At 30.3% G+C, this 21,252-nt stretch overlaps 2 protein-coding genes across 2 annotated transcripts; both read left to right on the top strand.

Moving 5' to 3' along the window:
• The first annotated feature begins 230 nt into the window (after nt 1–230).
• LOC111413103 (lipopolysaccharide-induced tumor necrosis factor-alpha factor homolog) lies at nt 231–6,149 on the top strand. The gene is made up of 4 exons (XM_023043962.2): nt 231–326; nt 1,592–1,696; nt 5,741–5,897; nt 5,966–6,149. The coding sequence occupies exons 2-4, from the start codon at nt 1,603–1,605 to the stop codon at nt 6,066–6,068; spliced, it is 354 nt and encodes a 117-aa protein (XP_022899730.1). The 5' UTR covers nt 231–326; nt 1,592–1,602; the 3' UTR covers nt 6,069–6,149.
• Nucleotides 6,150–10,795: 4,646 nt separating this feature from the next.
• Nucleotides 10,796–11,200, top strand: LOC111413113 (lipopolysaccharide-induced tumor necrosis factor-alpha factor homolog). Its single transcript, XM_023043974.2, has 2 exons — nt 10,796–11,055; nt 11,107–11,200. Exons 1-2 carry the CDS (start codon nt 10,796–10,798, stop codon nt 11,198–11,200), a joined length of 354 nt encoding a protein of 117 aa, XP_022899742.1.
• The last annotated feature ends 10,052 nt before the right edge of the window (nt 11,201–21,252 follow it).

The raw sequence follows: 21,252 nt of genomic DNA, 5'->3' as shown, positions 1-21,252 counted from the left end.
ATTTGATTTACAGTTTAAAATAAATTGAGCAAGGATTAGTTGATGACGTAGAATCACCCAGTAGTGAGTCACATATTTACGTTTTCACATTTTTTTGTTCCATGGTATATTATGTGAGATATACTTTACGTATCTATTCGATTTTAACCATTAGCCCCCATCACTGTGTTATGAAAATCTGATAAAAAACGTGGAGGCTCTATATAAAGAACTTCACGTTTGGTTGGTGCGTTCAGTCTGTCAGTTCAATTCGACCAAGTTTTCACAAGGTTTCACAAAGTCGTTGCAATATAATTAGTGTGAATTTTAATTTATTTTTTCTTTAAGTGAGTATGTTTTGAAAATTTTCAGTGTGGTTTAATTTTTTTTTGATTTCTTTAAATTTTATTTTATGTGGGTAATTAATAAAACTTAACTTTATTTAAGACACGTAGCACGGTTAAGTTATAAAACCGACTTTCACACACTTTCTACTTTTTCCTATTTTTATTTTTTTATTCTCTTTGTACTTATATAATTATAAGAATACGGTTCTTTTATAATTTGTTTCTCAGATTTAAAAGGATTTATGAAATATTATCTTATCATTTTGGATTTACAGTTTTTTTTTCTTGGATTATTTTATAAACGTAATCAAATTTATTAAAAAAAATCGTTTATAACGACTTTGTTTTTTAAATTCGGTTATTTATGAATCGCAATATAGACATTGTTAATAAAAAATATCAAACAATAACAGAGTAGTTATCTTAGTTGTTATTGTTTGCCCAATATTTTTTTAAATACAGATTAAATATAAACCACGTGGCCTTTTGTAATAAACTCGTTCAATTTATTTCTATCGATTCTTTTTTCGTCTTAAATAAACACTTAGGAAATTGAAAACAATATGAAAAGTAAGTAGCCAAGGACGCTATTAGATTAACATGGTATTGTTTGATGGTTAGAGACAGGAAATGTAATACAAACACATGAATTATTGATTCTTTGTTAAATACAAATTGAAATAAAGTTGATTTTTCTTTATCTACGTAAAACTTTATAAAAAACTATATATTTTCCAAGTTTTTTATAATTCTGTGAAAATAAAAACGTGTTGTGCACATTTAACACTATGATTTAACCTTGAAAATGAAACTTTAAACGTTGGTTTTACCAGTAGCATTTTGTTATATTGCGTATTATAAACTTCTACGTCAATTGTTTATGTAATTAATAACAATTACTGAGTCATTTACAAAAATTTCGTTATAAAAATATTAATTGCATTAACCAATCGCAATTATCATAAAAAAATAAACGGAAGTTCAAAATTAGAACCAACAAAATCGTGTTCATGAATCCTATTATTAAACCTATTTTCAAAAACGTTGAAAGATCCATGGTAAATATTTGTCTAGGATTTTTTCAATGTTTACTGATGACGAGATAGTTCCATTTCCAAGTATGTTATCAATTTATGATAAAAGATAAATGATACATTTTTGTAGGGGACCAAATAATTATTAATAATTACGCAAAGTTAGAGACAGTTTTACCTAAACACTTATTCTGACCTTAATCAATATCATTTTTTTCTGACTTGTTTTAGATCTTAAATAAATGGAGAAAATGGAGAAACCTCTTAATCCACCAGAGTACACCCCACATCCACAACATCCACCACCACTGGGATTTGTGCCACCACAACCTCATGGTAAATTAAAAAAAGATCATTTAAAAAATTTCGTTTTCATTAAATTGAAATCGTTCTAATCACAAGATTACGCCACACAAATCCTTCAATTTAATTTTTCAATTTATGGTTATTACAGCTATTTAAAACGATCTAAATAAAGATGAGTCACTCTTTTCAGAATGAACCTTTTTAAATTATGGTTGACCTTTGTCTTGTCAATATCATGATATTGAACCGAATACAGCTCAAAATTAACAAACTTAAATCCCGTGTGCAGCCGAATTTAAAAAAAAAGTTTTATCAATTTGAAAAGAACACACATTGAGCTATCTAAATCCGGGTTTTGTGGAATCAATATCTATCGGTGTCAAGCAATAAACACGACTAATAAACCACCCTATACCTTGACTTTTTTCAATATAACTCTTTTATTTGGTAGGAAGAAAAAACTAAAGCAGTATCAGCCCTATAGGAAATTTTCCGCTCTATACAATGGTATATAACTCTAGTAGATCGCATGATTGCACAAATATTTTTCCCATAAAAACTGCGAAAACTGCATATAATTACCGAATGTAGATGTTTACAACGTGGTAACTTTCTTATATGATACGGACAAAACTTTATGATTATATAGAATTGATATGAAATTTTCCGCTCTTTACAATGCTATATAACTTTAGTAGATCGCATGATTGCACAAGCATTTTCCTCCAAAATCTGCGAAAACTGCGTATAATTACCGAATGTATATGTTTACAACGTGATAACCTTCTTATATGATACAGACAAAACTTCATGATTACATAGAATTGATATGAAATTTTCCGCTCTATACAGTGGTATATAACTTTAGTAGATCACAGGGTTGCACAAGCATTTTCACCCCAAAAACTGTTATATCCGCGTATAATTGTCGTATGTAAATGTTTACGGCGTCATAACTTTTTTATATGATGCAGACAAAGCTGCGTGATCATATAGAATCTATAGAAAATTTTCCGCTCTATACAGTGGTATATAATTTTAATAGATTACATGGTTGCACAAGAATATTTCCCCCAAGAACTGCGAAAATCGCTAATAATTACCATATGTAAATGTTTACAGCGTTATAACTTTCTTATATGATACAGACTAAACTGCGTGATCATATAGAATATATAGAAAATTTTCCGCTCTATACAGTGGTATATAATTTTAATAGATTACATGGTTGCACAAGAATATTTCCCCCAAGAACTGCGAAAATCGCTAATAATTACCATATGTAAATGTTTACAGCGTCATAACTTTCTTATATGATACAGACTAAACTGCGTGATCATATAGAATTTATAGAAAATTTTCCGCTTTATACAGTGGTATATAACTTTAGTAGATAGCATAGTTACACAAACATTTCCCCCCCAAAACTACAAAAACCGCGTATAATTACCGTATGTAAACGTTTACGGCGTCATAACTTTCTTATATGATACAGACAAAACTATGTGACCATATAGAATCTATAGAAAATTTTCCGCTCTATACAGTGTTATATAACGTTAGTAGATAGCATAGTTGCACAAGCATTTCCCCCCCAAAACTACAAAAACCGCGTATAATTACCGTATGTAAATATTTACGGCGTCAACTTTCTTATATGATACGGACAAAACGCCACGATCATATAAAAGTTATAGGAAATTTTCCGCTCTATACAATAGTATATAATATTAGTAGATAGCATAGTTGCACAAACATTCCCCCCCAAAAACTACAAAAACCGCGTATAATGACCGAATGTAAATGTTTACAGCGTCATAACTTTCTTATATGATACAGACAAAACTGCGTGACCATATACAACCTATAGGAAATTTTCCGCTTTATACAGTGGTATATAACTTTAGTAGATAGCATAGTTGCACAAACATTTCCCCCTCAAAACTACAAAAACCGCGTATAATTATCGTATGTAAATATTTACGGCGTCATAACTTTCTTATATGATACGGACAAAATGCCACGATCATATAAAAGTTATAGGAAATTTTCCGCTCTATACAACAGTATATAACATTAGTAGATAGCATAGTTGCACAAACATTCCCCCCCAAAAACTACAAAAACCGCGTATAATGACCGAATGTAAATGTTTACAGCGTCATAACTTTCTTATTTGATACAGACAAAACTATGTGACCATATACAATCTATAGGAAATTTTTCGCGCTATACAGTGGTATATAACTTTAGTAGATAGCATAGTTGCACAAACATTTCCCCCCCAAAACTACAAAAACCGCATATAATTATCGTATGTAAATATTTACGGCGTCATAAGTTTCTTATATGATATGGACAAAATGCCACGATCATATAAAAGTTATAGGAAATTTTCCGCTCTATACAACAGTATATAACATTAGTAGATATCATAGTTGCACAAACATTCCCCCCCATAAACCACAAAAACCGCGTATAATGACCGAATGTAAATGTTTACAGCGTCATAACTTTCTTATATGATACAGACAAAACTGCGTGACCATATACAATCTATAGGAAATTTTCCGCTCTATACAGTGGTATATAACTTTAGTAGATAGCATAGTTGCACAAACATTTCCCCCCCAAAACTACAAAAACCGCATATAATTATCGTATGTAAATATTTACGGCGTCATAAGTTTCTTATATGATATGGACAAAATGCCACGATCATATAAAAGTTATAGGAAATTTTCCGCTCTATACAACAGTATATAACATTAGTAGATAGCATAGTTGCACAAACATTCCCCCCCAAAAACTACAAAAACCGCGTATAATGACCATGTTCACGTCGTCATAACTTTCTTATATGATACAGACAAAACTCCGTACCATACAGAATCTATAGGAAATTTTCTGCTCTATGCAGTGATACATCAGTTTAGCCGGTGGCATGATTGCACCACCACTTTCTTCCCTACAAACTACGAAAACCGCGTAACAAACTACCAATTCTATGTGTAGGGTTGTTTATTAGGCTTGTTTTTTGACCGACGACGATATTAACAAATTCCGGATTTAGATAGCTCAACGTGTGTTCTTTTCAAATTGATGACTTCTTTTTTAATTCGATTCCATGACGGGTGCTCACAAGCTTGAATATTGATAATTTTGAGGTGTATTCGGTACACGACGTTCTTTAATTTTTTCCGCAGTTGGTATCATGATATTGACCGGTTTTAAATGAAGAAAATATTAATCTTTCTAGTGGTGTAAAGTAGGTGGAAAAACAAAAGTATGGGCTTCGGTATGGTTTAAAAAAACTTGAATTTATAATTTATAATATACTTGTCATTAATCATTCTTTTTAGAATTTTAATAAAGTTTAGGAAACGATGATTAAAAATGGTTTTATTATGATTAATGTCTTATTCATAAAATACCAACTTATTTTTAAAATGAACGAATAAAACTAATAATAAAACTCATTTCATTTGCATCACTATTTTAGCAATAATGAAACATGTATTCTAAAAATACAATATTAATTTAAAGTCGAAAATAATACTCGATTCTTAAATACGTTAATATTTTTAACATTTAACTGTTTAACCATAAAATAGAAACAAACATTCATAAATAAATGACTTCACCTTCCAAGAACGTCAACGTAAAAAATCATACGACCTTATTGTTACTTGCATACCTTACAAAGTGTAATTCCAAAAACTTATCTACATGAATTATTAAAATGTTTTTAACCTTTTTACTTAGAATTTATATGAAGCTTTACACGTAAATATAATTTAAATAATATTTTGTAGGGAAAATGGGTTAAAGATTAATTGATTTTATTAAGTAGAATCAATATCATAAAAATGGATTAACTTGAATTAACTTATCTAAAAGTACTCATAAAACAATAATAATAGAATTTTCCTTCAGTAAACATTAAAATCATTCTAAAAAATTACTGCTGCAATATTTAACAAACATTAAAGATAAGAATTCTTGTTATTTGAATACGCTTGTTTTAATTTAAACAATTCTAATCTAAAATCTAATCATCGTTTATATCTTTAGTTCAAACGACAACAGTCGTAATGGAACAGGCCGTACACTTTGGACCAAAATGCCAAAATGTAACATGTCCACAATGTAGACATCAAATTTTAACCAGAACGGAATCTAAGTCAACCACAAGGACACATTTATATGCATTACTTTTGTGCTTATTTGGGTAAATATAAATATATATTTCATTCAATTAAAAACATTTATTATATTAAAATATATTTTCAATTTTAGGTGCTGGCCATGCGTCTGCATACCGTACTGTGTGGATTCATGTATGAATACAGACCACTATTGCCCCAACTGTAACGCATTCCTTGGAACATACCAAAGTTAATTATTTTTTATACATATAAAATACTGCGTGTGTATCTGTAATTTTAGATTGTTTTAATTAAAATTGGTTAGTTATTTATAATACACCGTGTTTAGTCAGTGCGTTGATGATGTTATAAAATTAAAATTATTATCACATAAAATTCAGTCGTCTAACTGAATATTAATTTGTTAATATATTTAATTAAGCATGTATTATTATTAGGTTGTATTTTTTATTTTTAGATTGTTACATTAATCAATTTGGAATTTACTATATTAAAGATATTTTCATGTAGCATTTGTTTTTACTATAGATCAGTCACTACCTAAAATAAATATATAATTGCAGAAAACATACATACATATTTCGTAAAAGTTAAAAAAAAAAAAGTTTTTTTTTATTACAAAAGAATAAAATTTTGTTTTAAAAAACAAATCAATCAATGAGATAGATGAGCTTGCATACTTTTGACAAGATTTCCAATTCTAGGTTGAATGGAAAAAAGCGCACAACGTAGATCACTAGCAATATTACGTTTATTTCTATGTTTCACTTTTATTGCTACAACTGTAAAAAACGCTCTTTGACAAATAAGTGCTGGAATAAGGTAAATACAGTTGCAGCGCTTTGCTATGCTGGGATAAACTTTGAGATATTTTACCAAAATTGTGAGTTATCCATTTTCTTAAAATCATATTTGGCAGCAGAATCATTTTTAATTTCCAAAACTTGCTCTTGTAGTGTTTCTGGTAGCTTACCTATTTTAACATAAAAAGGATCTGTGGCCAATTTATAAATGTTATTATCGCACGAGTATTAAAAGTTAAGAGTTTCTGGAGTAATTGAATTTAGGCACAAAATTGCCAACATACGAGGATTCCATTTGCCCTGGTATCGATTTTTCTAGAAATATTCTTTCTCCATGCTCGTCGCTAACGACTCCAAGGTTCATGGACAAGAAATCCGGATGGGAGTGTAGAAAGTGTATTTTGAGTGACATATTACATCGTAATGCTTGATACGTCGAAAGTAGTCCTTCTATCAGATCAGCTAGTTGCTTTGTGGTAAACATTTTGAACTCAACTTTTCTCCGAATATGTTATCTTTGAAGAATTTCCTGATCTGAGATTCGACAAAAATTCCTTCCAGTATGTTCCTTCATGTATGGGAGGGTTGGGTAAAACAGGATACTTAGGGTTTCCCACAAAATTAATATCTAAAATAATTCACAAAAAAAGTCAGATTCCTTGTATGTCCAAACTAGAAATACAAACCGTTTCATATCCATTCCCTATCACCCCTCCCTTGAACCTTTCAAACATATCCTATCCAAATTTGAACTAAATCTTTCCTTCCATAATAAAAATTTTATTTTAAATATCCTATCCAATCACAATCCTAAGATTGAATTTTTAAATCAAAGCGGTATATATTCTGTTGATTGTTTTAATTGTAATGCGAGGTATATAGGACCGGTCGAAAACTACAAACCAGACTTGAACAAGCACCAACATAAGCCAAATTCTAATATATTCCAACATCAAATTGAAACCGGCCATAAGATCAATTTTGAAAGAGTTAATCTTTTACATCGTTGCAATAAAGGTCATAAAATGGATCTACTCTAATATTATGAAAAATTTTTTGAAAACAATTAAGATTGTATAATTCATTTTAAATTTAAAGTTTTTTATTTTAGTTTTTACTTTAAAAAATTTTAAGTTTCTAACTTATGTCTGAGTTTTTTGTTCTTTTTTGTTCATTTTGACAGTAAGTCTTCCATTTGTTTTAAGATAATTTCTTGTAATTTATTTATTTTAATATTGTAGATTCAGCTGATGATGGCTTATTAGCCGAAACCGGTTCTGATTATATTAAAACTTTTAGCGAGAAAGAAGATAATTTATTTAAATACCTATATTTTATATTTAATGATACTAGTGTTTGATCTTCGAAAACTTTTTTGCCACAGTATATTGTTTTATGTTTATGGTAAATGAAACTTTCTTTCATAAAACTAAGTAAACTACGGAAGAAACCACTGTTCGATTTGCAAAAATCGCATGAATACTTTCTGATGATTCGGATGTTTACAGTTTGAGTAAAGTTCCGTACGAACTTAAAATATTTCTGAACAGCAGGTCTATTAAAACCCATGGCTCTTGTAAGCGATGTTGACTCAGGAATGTGTAGCTTGATGTTTGGGCTTTTTTTAACTTACCTTTTTTCTTATTTTGATTGAATCCATGGTCCATGTGATTTCGCTCTGCCAATTCAAACGCCAATGTTCTGAAGTTATTTAGTGTGAAACCAAATAATTGTGCCTCCATAAAAAAATATATTGCGCTATTTCTTCTTCTTGTTCTGGAGAGAATGTTGATCAATTTTTTCTTCGATGACGATGAGCGTTATACGAGGAACTTCAAATTGATAATTAAGAATCAAAAAGTAGAAGTAACACCTGAACTATGTGCTACACTCATCATTACTTGCTGTCCAATCAGAACTAAAACATTTGATATGAAACGAACACCAAAGTAGTACAACCTCAGTTTTTTTTTGGTTCAACTTGTTGTTGGGAAAAACAAACAGCGATAAAAAAACATCTTACATAAAACCTGACTGTTTGTGTTCCATGGCTTTGACAAAATTTTCTATCAAACCTAGTTTTATATGTAATGGTGGGGTTGAATACATTTTTTTGGTCCAGGAGTGACATATTTCGGTTAATGTTTTTTGCTATACCAATTTTACGTTTTCGTAAGTTTCAAAATGCCACGTTTTCTTACAGAGTCTCATAACATGTCGAAACTCATGTTTTTGTTTTTTTACTACTATTTGTGAATTTCTTCCTTGATTTTAATTTGATTAAACTTGATTTAATTCCTTCTTTGATTATGACTCCTTTTCTGTTATATTTTAGATTCTTACTCAATCTTTTTCACATCCAATCACAAGCCAATCTAAGAGTGGAAAGTGTTTTTTTTTGTTCTCCTTTCACGTACTAACTTTTTCACTCATTTACTGCTAGCTTGTCTTTAACTCTTTCTCTATTATAGATTGTCTATTCTCTTCCTTCTAGTTTTTTTAACATCTTGTAAATACTAGATTGCATATAGTACCATTCTTTTTGGCATTGTTCCTTATCCATTACCTTCTGTGATCCTGGTGTGTTTCTATCTTTTTAGCTTGCTAGTTGTATATTCAATTGATGGATGTTTCTGAGTAGACCAGAATCTATATCATATCAGGGATCATATCAAGTTTGGAATCTCACTGGCTAAAAAACTTACTACTGCAGGTTATAGAGACAATTGATAGAATCGATTTAAACGACATATTTTTCCCCTGTTCCTAGTATTAATAAATTATCTTTATTTTTTGAACTTACCGCGGGCTATATTCGGTTTTGATAGATGGACTCATTTTATACTCATTCCTTTTAATAACTCAAGAGATTTCTTTAAAGCGCTCATTGATATTTAAACATGACGTATTCCTACCCAATTAGATGTAGTGTGAAAGGGTTAATTTGTAACTGACGCCATTAATAGTACTTATAGTATTTATATCTCGCTGACAGTATTATCTTTCATATCAAATTGCAAAGATGCTTCTAAGGTATATAATGCATTCCTCAGAATTTCTGGAACAACCTAAGTGTGTACAACCAAAACAAGATGTATCGATATTTTTCAAAATACTGATTGTGCTAGGTAGAAGAGTCATGACTAACCAGTTAGTGACTTCGTTTTGACGTTTTGCAAGCTTCAGTCACACCTCGCAAATAACTACATAACTATCAATGTTGGAGTTAATTATAGGTCATTAATTAAAACTTTTAGCTAACTTCTTCATTCGTACGATTCCGGTGTGTTGCTTGTGTAAGATCTCAAGAATACTTGGTCTTAATAATGATATCTTAATTCCAAAAATAAGATCAAATTAGTTCAAGTTTTTCATCTTGCATATTTAATCCATTATATTCCCATTTTTCTTGGTTAACAAGTCTTCTTTTTCTATGCATTCATTCTTGATCTATTATAATTTTGTTTTACCAGAACTTCTACAATTTGTGCTCTAGATTGTGACCCTAAAATGTACCTTTGAATAATAATACGCTATCTAGCGCGCAATAGTGGTATTACTCACAGCTTCTCGTTTATTTCAATTTTCGAACAACCGGTTTGCAAATCTCATAATAAATCCAAGAATTCTTTTGATTGTTGAAATTATGAATTATTGCAAATATAAACTAGATAAATTAATACTACCCTACTAAATTTTAATGTCAGATATGACGCCCTTTTCAAAGATTTTATTAATTTAAATCAGAGAAATTAAGAAAGCTCTAAAATAAGATAACTGTAACACCCTATAAATAGTTAAATCGAAATAATTAATTTAATTAAAATTAAATGCGAACTTTCAGATGGCGGTGGCGCAATTTAGGTGTTCACTCAATTATTATGACACGATCTGTCAACATGTCACATTGACTATTTTAATAATTAAAGTCAAAATTTCAGTTCCCATTTCATCTCATTTTCTCATCTCCTCAACCAAAATTAATTGTTTCTGATCAAAATGGATATTATACATATTTCCCCTTTTTGAAAAATGTCTTTTAAAGTTAATTGAACAACAAATGGTAATAAATTCAGAAGACCTCTTAGAAGATGTTGGTTTTTGGAAAACTTAAATTTAGAACATAATTTTCTATAAACAACAAAACTGAATTCAAAATGCTCGCGGAAACATTGTCTGGGCACCCAGACGAAAAAACGATAAGTATGAGAGCAACAAAAATCACTCAAAACGAAGACTTGGAAAAGCTACTTAAAATCCGTAAAGTTAACAATGAAACTCCTTATTCAGTTGTACCTTTAGCGTCAAAACCACAGATCTTAACTTGTCCACATTGCGGTCATTATGTTACGACAGAAATTGCAGTTAGACCCAGTTATAGGACTCATATAAAAGCTTTAATTCTCGCGTTATGCTGGTATGTTGATGATGTGATTTTAACAGCGTTAATAATTGTTTTAATTTTCAGTTTATTTTTTATCCCTTACGTTTGCGCTAATTGTATGAATGTTGACCATTTTTGTCCGGAGTGTGAAACTTATATTGGAACATATATTAGTTAACTTATTAGGAAAAATTTTGAATTTAGTGATCCTTTGTAGATTGGGTTGTATAAGTTAAGGGGAAATAAAGACCAGAAAACAGTAAAATCAATAAATTTCTTTTTGTAGTAATAAAATTACTATCTTAGATGATAAATTGAGTGAACTAAGTTGCCTATGTTAACACTTTGTTATATAAAATTATATAAAATTTAAATTTAAATATTCGATAGCGGATAAGGAAAAAATTATTGCGTCAGGAAATGCAAGTGCATACGCAAAAACCCACAATCTCAAAAGTGAAATTATAATATTTACAAACATCTGCAGTTGAATTAACGAACGTCACGAAGTATTGTTTACGTTCGCGTTATTGTGTCAATTAAACTCCTTGAACTTTGCCTACAAGCATGAAGCGAATGGACGACGACGACGACAAACGATGAAGTTGAAGCGATTATATTTATTTATTTATAATCGCCAATCGACAAGTGCCGTTTTGAAAAGTAACATTAGGATGCGGCCGTTTGTATTATAGGCACACATTAACACACACATATACGTTGTTTATGTTTTATTGCTGCGTTGCACAATCTTGGGAAGGGGTCATTTCGAAAGTGAAACGGAGACAAAGAGCAACGGTACGCTGCTGTCGCCACCGTGCACTTGGTGGAAATTTCCATTTGATTAAAAGTGAAAATACGGAAAACAAATCTTTCTCTTTTATTGATTCAATATTTTTTAAGAATAGTTAATTAAATAATAATTACCCAGAAACTTGTATTATTTGATTTCTTAAAATTATAACACAATTATACAAAAAATTGAAGTATCAACATTTATTTTATCTCTATCCATTTGATTTAATATTTAATAATTTATAGAACACAAATATTGCAAAAACTAATGCTATATAGTTAATGGCTTGTATAACTTTAAGAACATTTAAGTTTATTATTTACGGAAAATTTTGTTTAAATTGAAGTTTAAAAACGAATAAGAACATAATTTGCATAAATAAATACAGAGAATAAACCATATTTTACAAAGATGGAATTTTCCACACTTTCAAGCCCAAGTAGTTTTAATTTTCTAACTTTTTCTTTTATCTTCTGAACAACTTAAAGAAAAATTCCTAAATCAAGGTTTAACAATATACCGGGTGTTCCTTTAGCGGTTGTATCTCGACAACGGTAAGGTTTGGGAAAAAAATCCTTATATGCAAAAATCCTCATATCTGTCATAATAAGGGAAGGGATGGCCAATGCGTTTTAAAAAGTCGAAAAAACAAATCATAACCATCCGAAGCGTATGATCTCCTATGAAATAGTTTAAAAAAAGAAACAAACCTTGTCCGCCTTGACTTACTGATAATTTAAAGCTTATCATGTCCTTCAGGGATAAGGCAAAGCCAGATTTTAGAGTGAATCAGACTCCTGGTAAGTAGGAATATTTTAAGTCTCTTAGAAATTCATTATATTGAGTTCAATAATACAGCCTTATTTTTTTTAATAATTATCTGTGCGAAAGAAGTCAGTATGTGGTTATTGATAATGAAGTGTCGGATCCAGCCGTATTGCTCTATATTGGGTCCCCTTTTGTTCACTATCTATACATCTCAAATGTTGATCTTTGACCGCTTTTGCTCAAAATTTCATATCTATGCGGATGACACTCAACTTTACCACAGCTTTAGCTCAAATAATGTGCTAGAGTCTGTTGCAGATGTAAACAATGATTTAGATAAATTTTTAAATATTACTAAAAAACATGGTCTTTTGTTAAATGGGAATAAATCGGTCTATATGGTATTCGGGGGTAGGGAATCCAAAGCGCTTGTCAGCAATATGGCCCATATCTTTATAGATGGAATTAAATTGGAGAGGAAGGTCTGTGTCAAGGATCTTGGTCTTTACATTGACGACAGCTTAAGGTTTACCCGTAACACAAGTGAACTGATCAGACGTGCTTACGTAAAATTAAAAATATTGTTTGCTCATAGACAAGTCTTGAACACCGATATTAAAAAGAATCTTTGTGAGTCTGTAATTTTATCCAATTTTAGTGGGTAGTTCTGACTGCTGATGCGCGACATATTCAAGTAGTTCAGAATTCTTGTATTCGTTTTAATATTTGGTATACGCCGACGTCAGAGAGTATCGTATAAGCTGGGGGAGTTGAAGTAGCTGAATATGTCAAGTCGTCGTCAGTTACATTTTGGTTGTTTTCTTTATAAAGTTGTGTCAAGTAAGCTACCATCTTACCTCACCAACAAAATTACTTACAGAACGGACATTCATAATATTAATGTCCGGCGTAAGGACCTCATTGACATAGTTATAACGCGGCATGTGTTTTGAATAAGTACAGTCTGCGTTTTGCTCAACCATCGTTTCGCACTTTTAAAAGGTCTCTGCGTCTTAAATTGCTTAATGACTAGTGCGTCGTTTTACCTTCAACTCGAATTAGTGTCTATATATATATATATTTTTTTCTTTTTAGTTTGTTAGGGACATTTATTAATTTTTATTTGTTGAGGCCCTTCATTTTTTATATTTTTTCGTTTTTACTTATCGGCCACGATAATTGTTTCAGTTTGAATTGAATTTTGATTTATTACTTTATTTAGTTTTTTTTTATATATTTCTTTTTTTTGTGTATGGGATTTCTAGGAAGACCAGGACGCCATAAATTGGCTTAATGATGGAAATACCCTTTGGTAAACTCTATACTTAGTTATTTTAATGTATTACTTACATTGTAGTATTCTTTATTATTATTATTAAATTTGACGGCTAAAGTCGCTCCATTGGAAGAAAACGTCCCATTTCGATATTCCGGATGACTTAAAGAAAGTTGAGGACCTAAAAGAATTTTTTCTTACAATCATTTCTAATATCTTAAACACCATGCCGTTTGATTCCTCGATTTTAGGTTTTTATTCAAATTTATCTAGTTTGAATACCCTGCCATTGCAGGGTATTCAAATTTTGTAGTGTGTAGCCCAGTTTAGTGAAGAAACTCGTACATGACTTAAAGTCGTCTTCCGAGGGTAGTGATGGAATTAGTGCTGATATGATTAAGCTTACCCTTTCTATCATTTTACCTTACCTAACTTATATCCTTAACTATTGCATTGCAGAGGGTCGGTTTCCGGATGTTTGGAAACATGCTTTAATGAAACCGATTCCAAAGACAAAATCCGTCAAGTTTTAAGCATTTTAGACCAATCAGTTTGTTACCTGCGTTTTCGAAAATCCGTGAAAAGGTCAGCTCGGGGAATATCTTGATAAATTTGAATTGCTTCCTTCAATTCAGTTGGGATCTCGTACTCACGGATGATATTATTTCTTCGGTGGATCAGGGTAATGTTGCACTACTTACTCTATCAGATTTCAGTCGAACTTTCGATACCGTAAACCACAGCATCCTTTTATCTATCTTATCTTCTTTGAGGTTTGATATGTCACCTTTTTGACCATGTACAGCATTGTACACCTTACGTTTACGCTGATGACACGTACCTGCTTTACTCTTTTCATCCTTCCGATTGGCGAGTGGTTGTTGATTTTATTAATAATGATCTTAATAGCGTTTATGTAGTTACCTCTAAACATTGTTTGAGGATTAACCCTAAGAAGCCTACTGTCATGTTCTTTGGGAGGAAACCAATCATTTCGGAGCTTTCTAAATCCGCTGTCATACTTGTCAACAATACAAGTCTTTCAGTGGTTGATAAATATACAGTCTTGGGGTGGCAATTGATACCTCTCTCAGATTTTCAGATCAGATATCTAAATATATTAAAAATGCATATTTCACTTTGAGATTGTTATTTCCTCATAGAGGTTGCTTGCCAATAGATGTTAACAGAAATTTGTGCGATGCTCTCGTTTTGTTTCAGTTTAATTATATGGTACCAGTTTACCATCCCGCTTTAACTGCTTTTGATTCAAATAGAATTCAAAAAATACAAAATTGTTGCCTAGGGTTCATTTATGGCAACCGAAAATTTGATAGAATTTCTCATAAGTTAGTTGAAGCTGGGTGGTTGTCTATGAAAAACAGAAGAGAGCTCCAAACAAGGTGTTGTTTTCTTATCGCGCCACCAGCCCATAGAACATCTTTATTTGAAAGATGCTTTTCTGTTTTTGTTATTTTTCGAGGTTTTTGGTGGAACATTTTTATTTTATTATATTATTTTTCTATTTTATTTGCTGGGCAATAAAGTTATTATTATTATTATTATTATATCTTAGGGATTTATTTCCAATGTTTCGAATATGATGTAACTGTTCTGTTTTCTCTAGAAGTGTTTTTAAGATTAGCTTAACCATTCCGGTTATGTGTAGCTGATTTTTCAAGAAAACCAAAGAACGCAGAATTTTTTTCTGTCGAAACTAGATTAAATAAATGCATTGAGATTGATGGAAAGCATTTCGAACATTAGTGAGCTATTTTTGGCTAAAATTTGAGAAATTCTAAGTGTTTTGGTTTATTTTGTTTTATTGTCATTGTTGATATTTTGTTGATCTGTTGGCTTTTAAACACGCCTCAAAAATAGTTTTGAACCAGTTCTAAGCTTGGATAAAGTGTGAAGGAAGGCTCTAGGCAACAACATTTTTGTGCTCTCTTATTTGTTTGCTAAGGTAACTTGATCCGATTAAGATATACGAATTTTTAACATTTTCTTCTATAATTCGAATACTTTTTGAGTGCCATCTTTAAAGCGCTCTAGCGTCCTTAGGAAACATTTCGGATCAGACTTTATATAAACTTTTCTTCATGATTTTTGATGTAGAATCACCTTCTTTAAATATGTAGACGCAATTTCCGGACACCTGTGTATAAACCGTATATATGCGTCGCGCATTGTGTGGACTTCAAAGAAACAGAAATAATTTTGTAGAAATTTTATTTGCACAAAATAGGTCAAGTCCACAAACTACAAAAATGAAGGTACCCCCTTATAATTACGTCCCCCTTAATTGCTCTTTGATTTCCGTCATTTTCAACATTTTCGAAATTGTAAAATACTTGAGTATCGAGGTGTAGTATTCTAGCCACTAAATAAATTGTAATCAACATAATTGTATCAGACAGTATCTTTAAAACAAATACAATAAATGTATTCAGATTTGTGAGTAGGATTAACGGTGTTTTGAAAAACACAAATATGTGTATTGATCAGCTCAGAATTGACAATCAATATTATAGAAATCGAATTTGAAAAAATATCGGTATAGATACAGTATTAAGTCAGTTCAGTATTAAACATTTTTGATCAGTATCTCATGCAAATGTGAAAGAAATCATTGTAATACACAAATTGTAATTTTAAGAGATGAAAAGTTGTTTCCTGATCACCAAAGACAGGGTTACATGAGCCGAAGTTATAACTGTTCTAATTCCATTGAACTTTACCTGTGGAACAAATTCACCTGAACATCGAAGAATTTTCCTCCAAAATTTATGATTGAGTTTGATGGACACCTACTTTAAAATTTTTGAACGGTTTCTGCAATAAAAGTGGGGAAGCAGCGTCCAAAGATTACTACAGCAAGTTTCTCAGCAGAGACGAATTAATTCTCATATGTTTATTACAACACTGAACGTTTTCGACAACATAGTTTAAGAAATCATCAGGAATAAGTTCACCAATACAACTGCAAGTACAAATTTTAATGGTATCCATCATCCAGATTTTGGATTCAAAGGAAATCCTATCATTTCCAACCAGCACAAAAATTATTGCCATCAGCTACTTTTATTTACTAACCCGTAAGAATATTGGATCTTAATTCTACGATGTATGTTTCAAATGTATTTGTCTTAGTAATTTTCAGTTGTCTTATACATATACAATATGATCTAAAAGTCATTGTACACTACCGTCTATAGCCGTAAAATTCAATTAAAAAAATGACATCTCATCTATAGACAATGAACTATTAATAATACAATAACAATAATAACAATATAATAATATTAATAACAATAACTGATTTCAGGGTAGTACAAACAAAAACTAAAGAAATAAGGCTTAGTGTCATAGTATAGTACGACGACATTTTCGTTTCTTTACTAAAAATTCAAAACACAAAGTGAAAACAACAAAATAGTACTAAACAGCTGGGTCTGTTACTGTTTCTTCCGCATGTAACGTCAAAGTAGGGGAAAAATGGTAGCTAATCCAGAAAAATCAATTAAAACGTATTGTTTCAGAAAGTGCAAAATGGTTTCTAGGAGAGAGTGAAAAGTGTCTTATGTCTCCTGAAGGCTGGCATTTATATACAATAATATAATTAGTCTCTTTTTAAAAAGATAAATTGAAAATATTTTTTTATTTTGTTAAACCAAATGTAAGTTTCCATAGAAATATATTTTGTTCACTACTAAGTCCTTTCGCTTGTTTGTCTCGATCCTTGTAGTAACAAATATCATACCAAACAAATCTATAACCGTGTCACAAACAAAACGTATATAAAACGTGTACTGCTGCATAAAAAATCATTTCTATACCTTATTCACTACATTACGTCACTACATCTATAGCAAAGTTGTGAATTTTGTTTATAGCAAATAATACTGGCAGTCTTGGTATAACGAGTGTCCACGAACGTGCTTAACTCAATAAAATAAATAATTCTTCAAAATTACAGTTCTGAATGTTTTAATAGTCGATAAACGCTGTGTTGTAGTAAACTCCATTCGCTTGTAGTAAAATTTGTTCTTTTTCTAATATTGTGTTATAATACCTCTCAAGATCAAATTTTTACTCCTTATAAAATTTCTATTGAGATTAAAAAACTAATACATTAATTTGTAACTACAATTTTAACAAAGTACATATTACCTATATAAACGATTTACCAACTAATGAAAACTAACAAGTAGGTATCAAATACTTTTAACGTGAACAAAACACCTTTACTAGGTAAACAAATGGCAAATAAATATCCCAAAACATTTATTATGTATCGTCTTCATCATCTTTCAAATCAGAATCTTTAAAGATTATGATGAATGCAGTCTTTAATAGAAATATTACTCTTTTTCAATTAATCTTTGCTCAATATAATAACTTAACAAAGCCAAATTCGAAGGAAATGGAGATTTCTCCTTTACTTTTTAGCTTGATGTTAATCGTACGGTTATCATCGTCTTTTATCCATTTAATTCAGTAACATTTATATATTCAAGTTTCGTGTAAAAATTTTTAATTTACATCTTCCCCCGAGTATTATAATTGTTGGTAAAGCAACAAAAATTTAAATTCTTTGTAAATGAGGTGTCACTAAAAGGTGTCGCTGAAATGCCTTTTCATGAATTTTGATCATACCATTTTTTTACTATTTACAGGCATCGTATACCATAGGTCATCTACGTGTTCGTCTACTATACGACCATTTGCAGCATTTTTCGACGAGGTTACCAACTCCTTATTTCTTGAAATTATAGAGAGCTACAATAGCTGATTTACTACTTTCCGTATTTTCAAAAACAATATTAAGAATTTTTTCGTTGTGTGTAATAGAAAGAACGGTAAACTGTATTGTAACTTTATACAGTGTATCTTATTTTTTTCATTTGGTAGGTAGAAATTGTTTGACAGTGTTTCCTTTTTTTATGCTTTAGTTAACCTACGCAAGTAAGTAAATATAATAAAGTTACAAACATATATTAACAAATGCCTAGAATAAATACTCCAAATATTTTGGCCATAAAAAATATCCAATATCTAAAATTTATTACGAATAACAAGAATAAAAAAGGTGGAAAAAATAATTGAATAAGGAGAATGTCAATGGGGCATACGCTATAAAAGACACAAAATAATCCAATAAGACATTTCTTAAATATTCTATAACAGCGAAGAGGGGGATGGTTAAACCAAAGGACACATGGAGACGAAATTTAAAAAGAGACCTAATTGCACAGAGCATAACCTGGAACCGAGTAAAAATAAAAACAAATAACAGAAGAGAATAAAAGAAACTGGCCGCAAAGATGACCTCACCGGATGGAAATTAAACTGCAAAGAAACATCTATAAGAAGAAGAAATACATCTTTTATGTAATATATTAAAATAGTTTATATAACATTGCCATTTAATGTCTTTCGTTAAAAATATCATTTAATCACAATTTAGCACCTGAAATACTATCATTTTTCAGGATGTATGTGGACTTTATTGTACAACTGTACATGCGTTGAATGTTTTGGGTTTTTGTTTTAGTGATATTGGAAGATCTAATTTGTAAAGTATTCCTTTTTTAATTATAGCTAGCACATTGTGATACTCTTCACAGTGTCTATTTTCAATTTTATTAAGCCGATTTTGAAGGTTTGCTGCCTTTTTTGTGGCACCTGTCCAAACATCCTGCTTAATACTTCGTTCTTCTCGGAGAGTTAGCAATTTTGGACAGCCCATAATATAAAGAGCATTTTATACATTTAAAAAACATAGGTATAAATTTTTGTTATAAAATATAATTATTTTTGTATGATTTTAATCTAGGCTATTTTACTTTCAATTTGCAATATAAATCATTTCGTAACTCCCAAAAATAAAGAAGTGATTTTTTAAAATTTTCACCTTTCATCATTTTTAACAACAAAGCGCAATTTCATTTGCGATTTTTTTGCAGGAAATTTTTTGTAACAAAACCTAATTATTTTTATATGATATCATAATCTAGGCTGTATCACCTTCTAATTGTAATATAAATCATATCCCAATAGTATCCGATAAACCGGTCCCAACCATATCCCAAAAGTAAACTAGGAGCAATTTTTTTAAATTTCCATTTTTTAATCATTTCTAACACAATTTCATTTAAGATTTTTTCACGGGAAATTTTCATAACAAAACCTCATTATTTTTATATGATATCATAATCTAGGCTATATCACCATCTAATTATGATATAAATCATATCGCAACTTCCAAAAGTAAACTAGAAGCGATTTTTTTTAATTTCCACTTTTTGATCATTTGTAACAACAAAATGCAATTTCATTTAAGAATTTTTCGCAGGCAATTTTTATAACATAACCTCATTATCTTTATATGATATCATAATCTAGGCTATATTACCTTCTAATTGTGATATAAATCATATCCCAACTGCCCAAAGTAAACTAGGAGCGATTCTTTTTAATTTCCATTTTTTGATTATTTCTAACAGCAAAACGAAATTCAATTAAGAACTTTTCGTAGGAAATTTTTATAACAAAACCTAATTATATTTATATAGTATTCTAATCTAGGCTATATCACCCTCGAATTGTGATATAAATCATATCCCAACTCCCAGAAGTAAACTAGGAGCGATTTTTTTTAATTTCCACTTTTTTATCATTTCTAACAACAAAACACAATTTCATTTAAGATCTTTTCGCAGGAAATATTTATAACAAAACCTCATTATTATTATATGATATCATAATCTAGGCTATATCACCTTCTAATTTTGATATAAACCATATCCCAACTCCCAAAAGTAAACTAGGAGCGATTTTTTTAAATTTCCATTGTTTGGTCATTTCTAACAACAAGACGCAATTTCATTTAAAATTGTTTCGCAAGAAATTTTTATAACAAAACCTCATTATTTTTATATGATATCATAGTCTGAGCTAAATCACCTTCTAATTATGATATAAATAATATCCCAACTTCCAAAAGTAAATTAAGAGCGATTTTTTGTAATTTCCATTTTTCGATCATTTCTAACAACAAAACGCAATTTCATCTAATATTTTTTCTCAGGAAATTTTTATAACAAAGCCTCATTATTTTTATATGATATCATAATCTAGGCTAGGCTATAGCACCTTCTAATTGTTATATAAATCATATCCTAATTCGCAAAAGTAAACTAGAAGCGATTTTCTTTAATTTCCATTTTTTGATCATTTTTAACAAAAAACGCAAAATCTCATTATTTTTATATGATGCCATAATCTAGGCTATATCACCGTCTAATTGTGATATAAATCATATCCCAACTCCCAGAAGTAACTAGGAGCGATTTTTTTTAATTACCACTTTCTTATCATTTTTAAA

Source organism: Onthophagus taurus, chromosome 1 (genome assembly GCF_036711975.1).
Source record: "Onthophagus taurus isolate NC chromosome 1, IU_Otau_3.0, whole genome shotgun sequence".
NCBI classification, from domain to species: Eukaryota; Metazoa; Arthropoda; class Insecta; order Coleoptera; family Scarabaeidae; genus Onthophagus; species Onthophagus taurus.
Note: the sequence above shows the minus strand (reverse complement) of the source record. Positions and strands in the feature narration are given on the sequence as shown.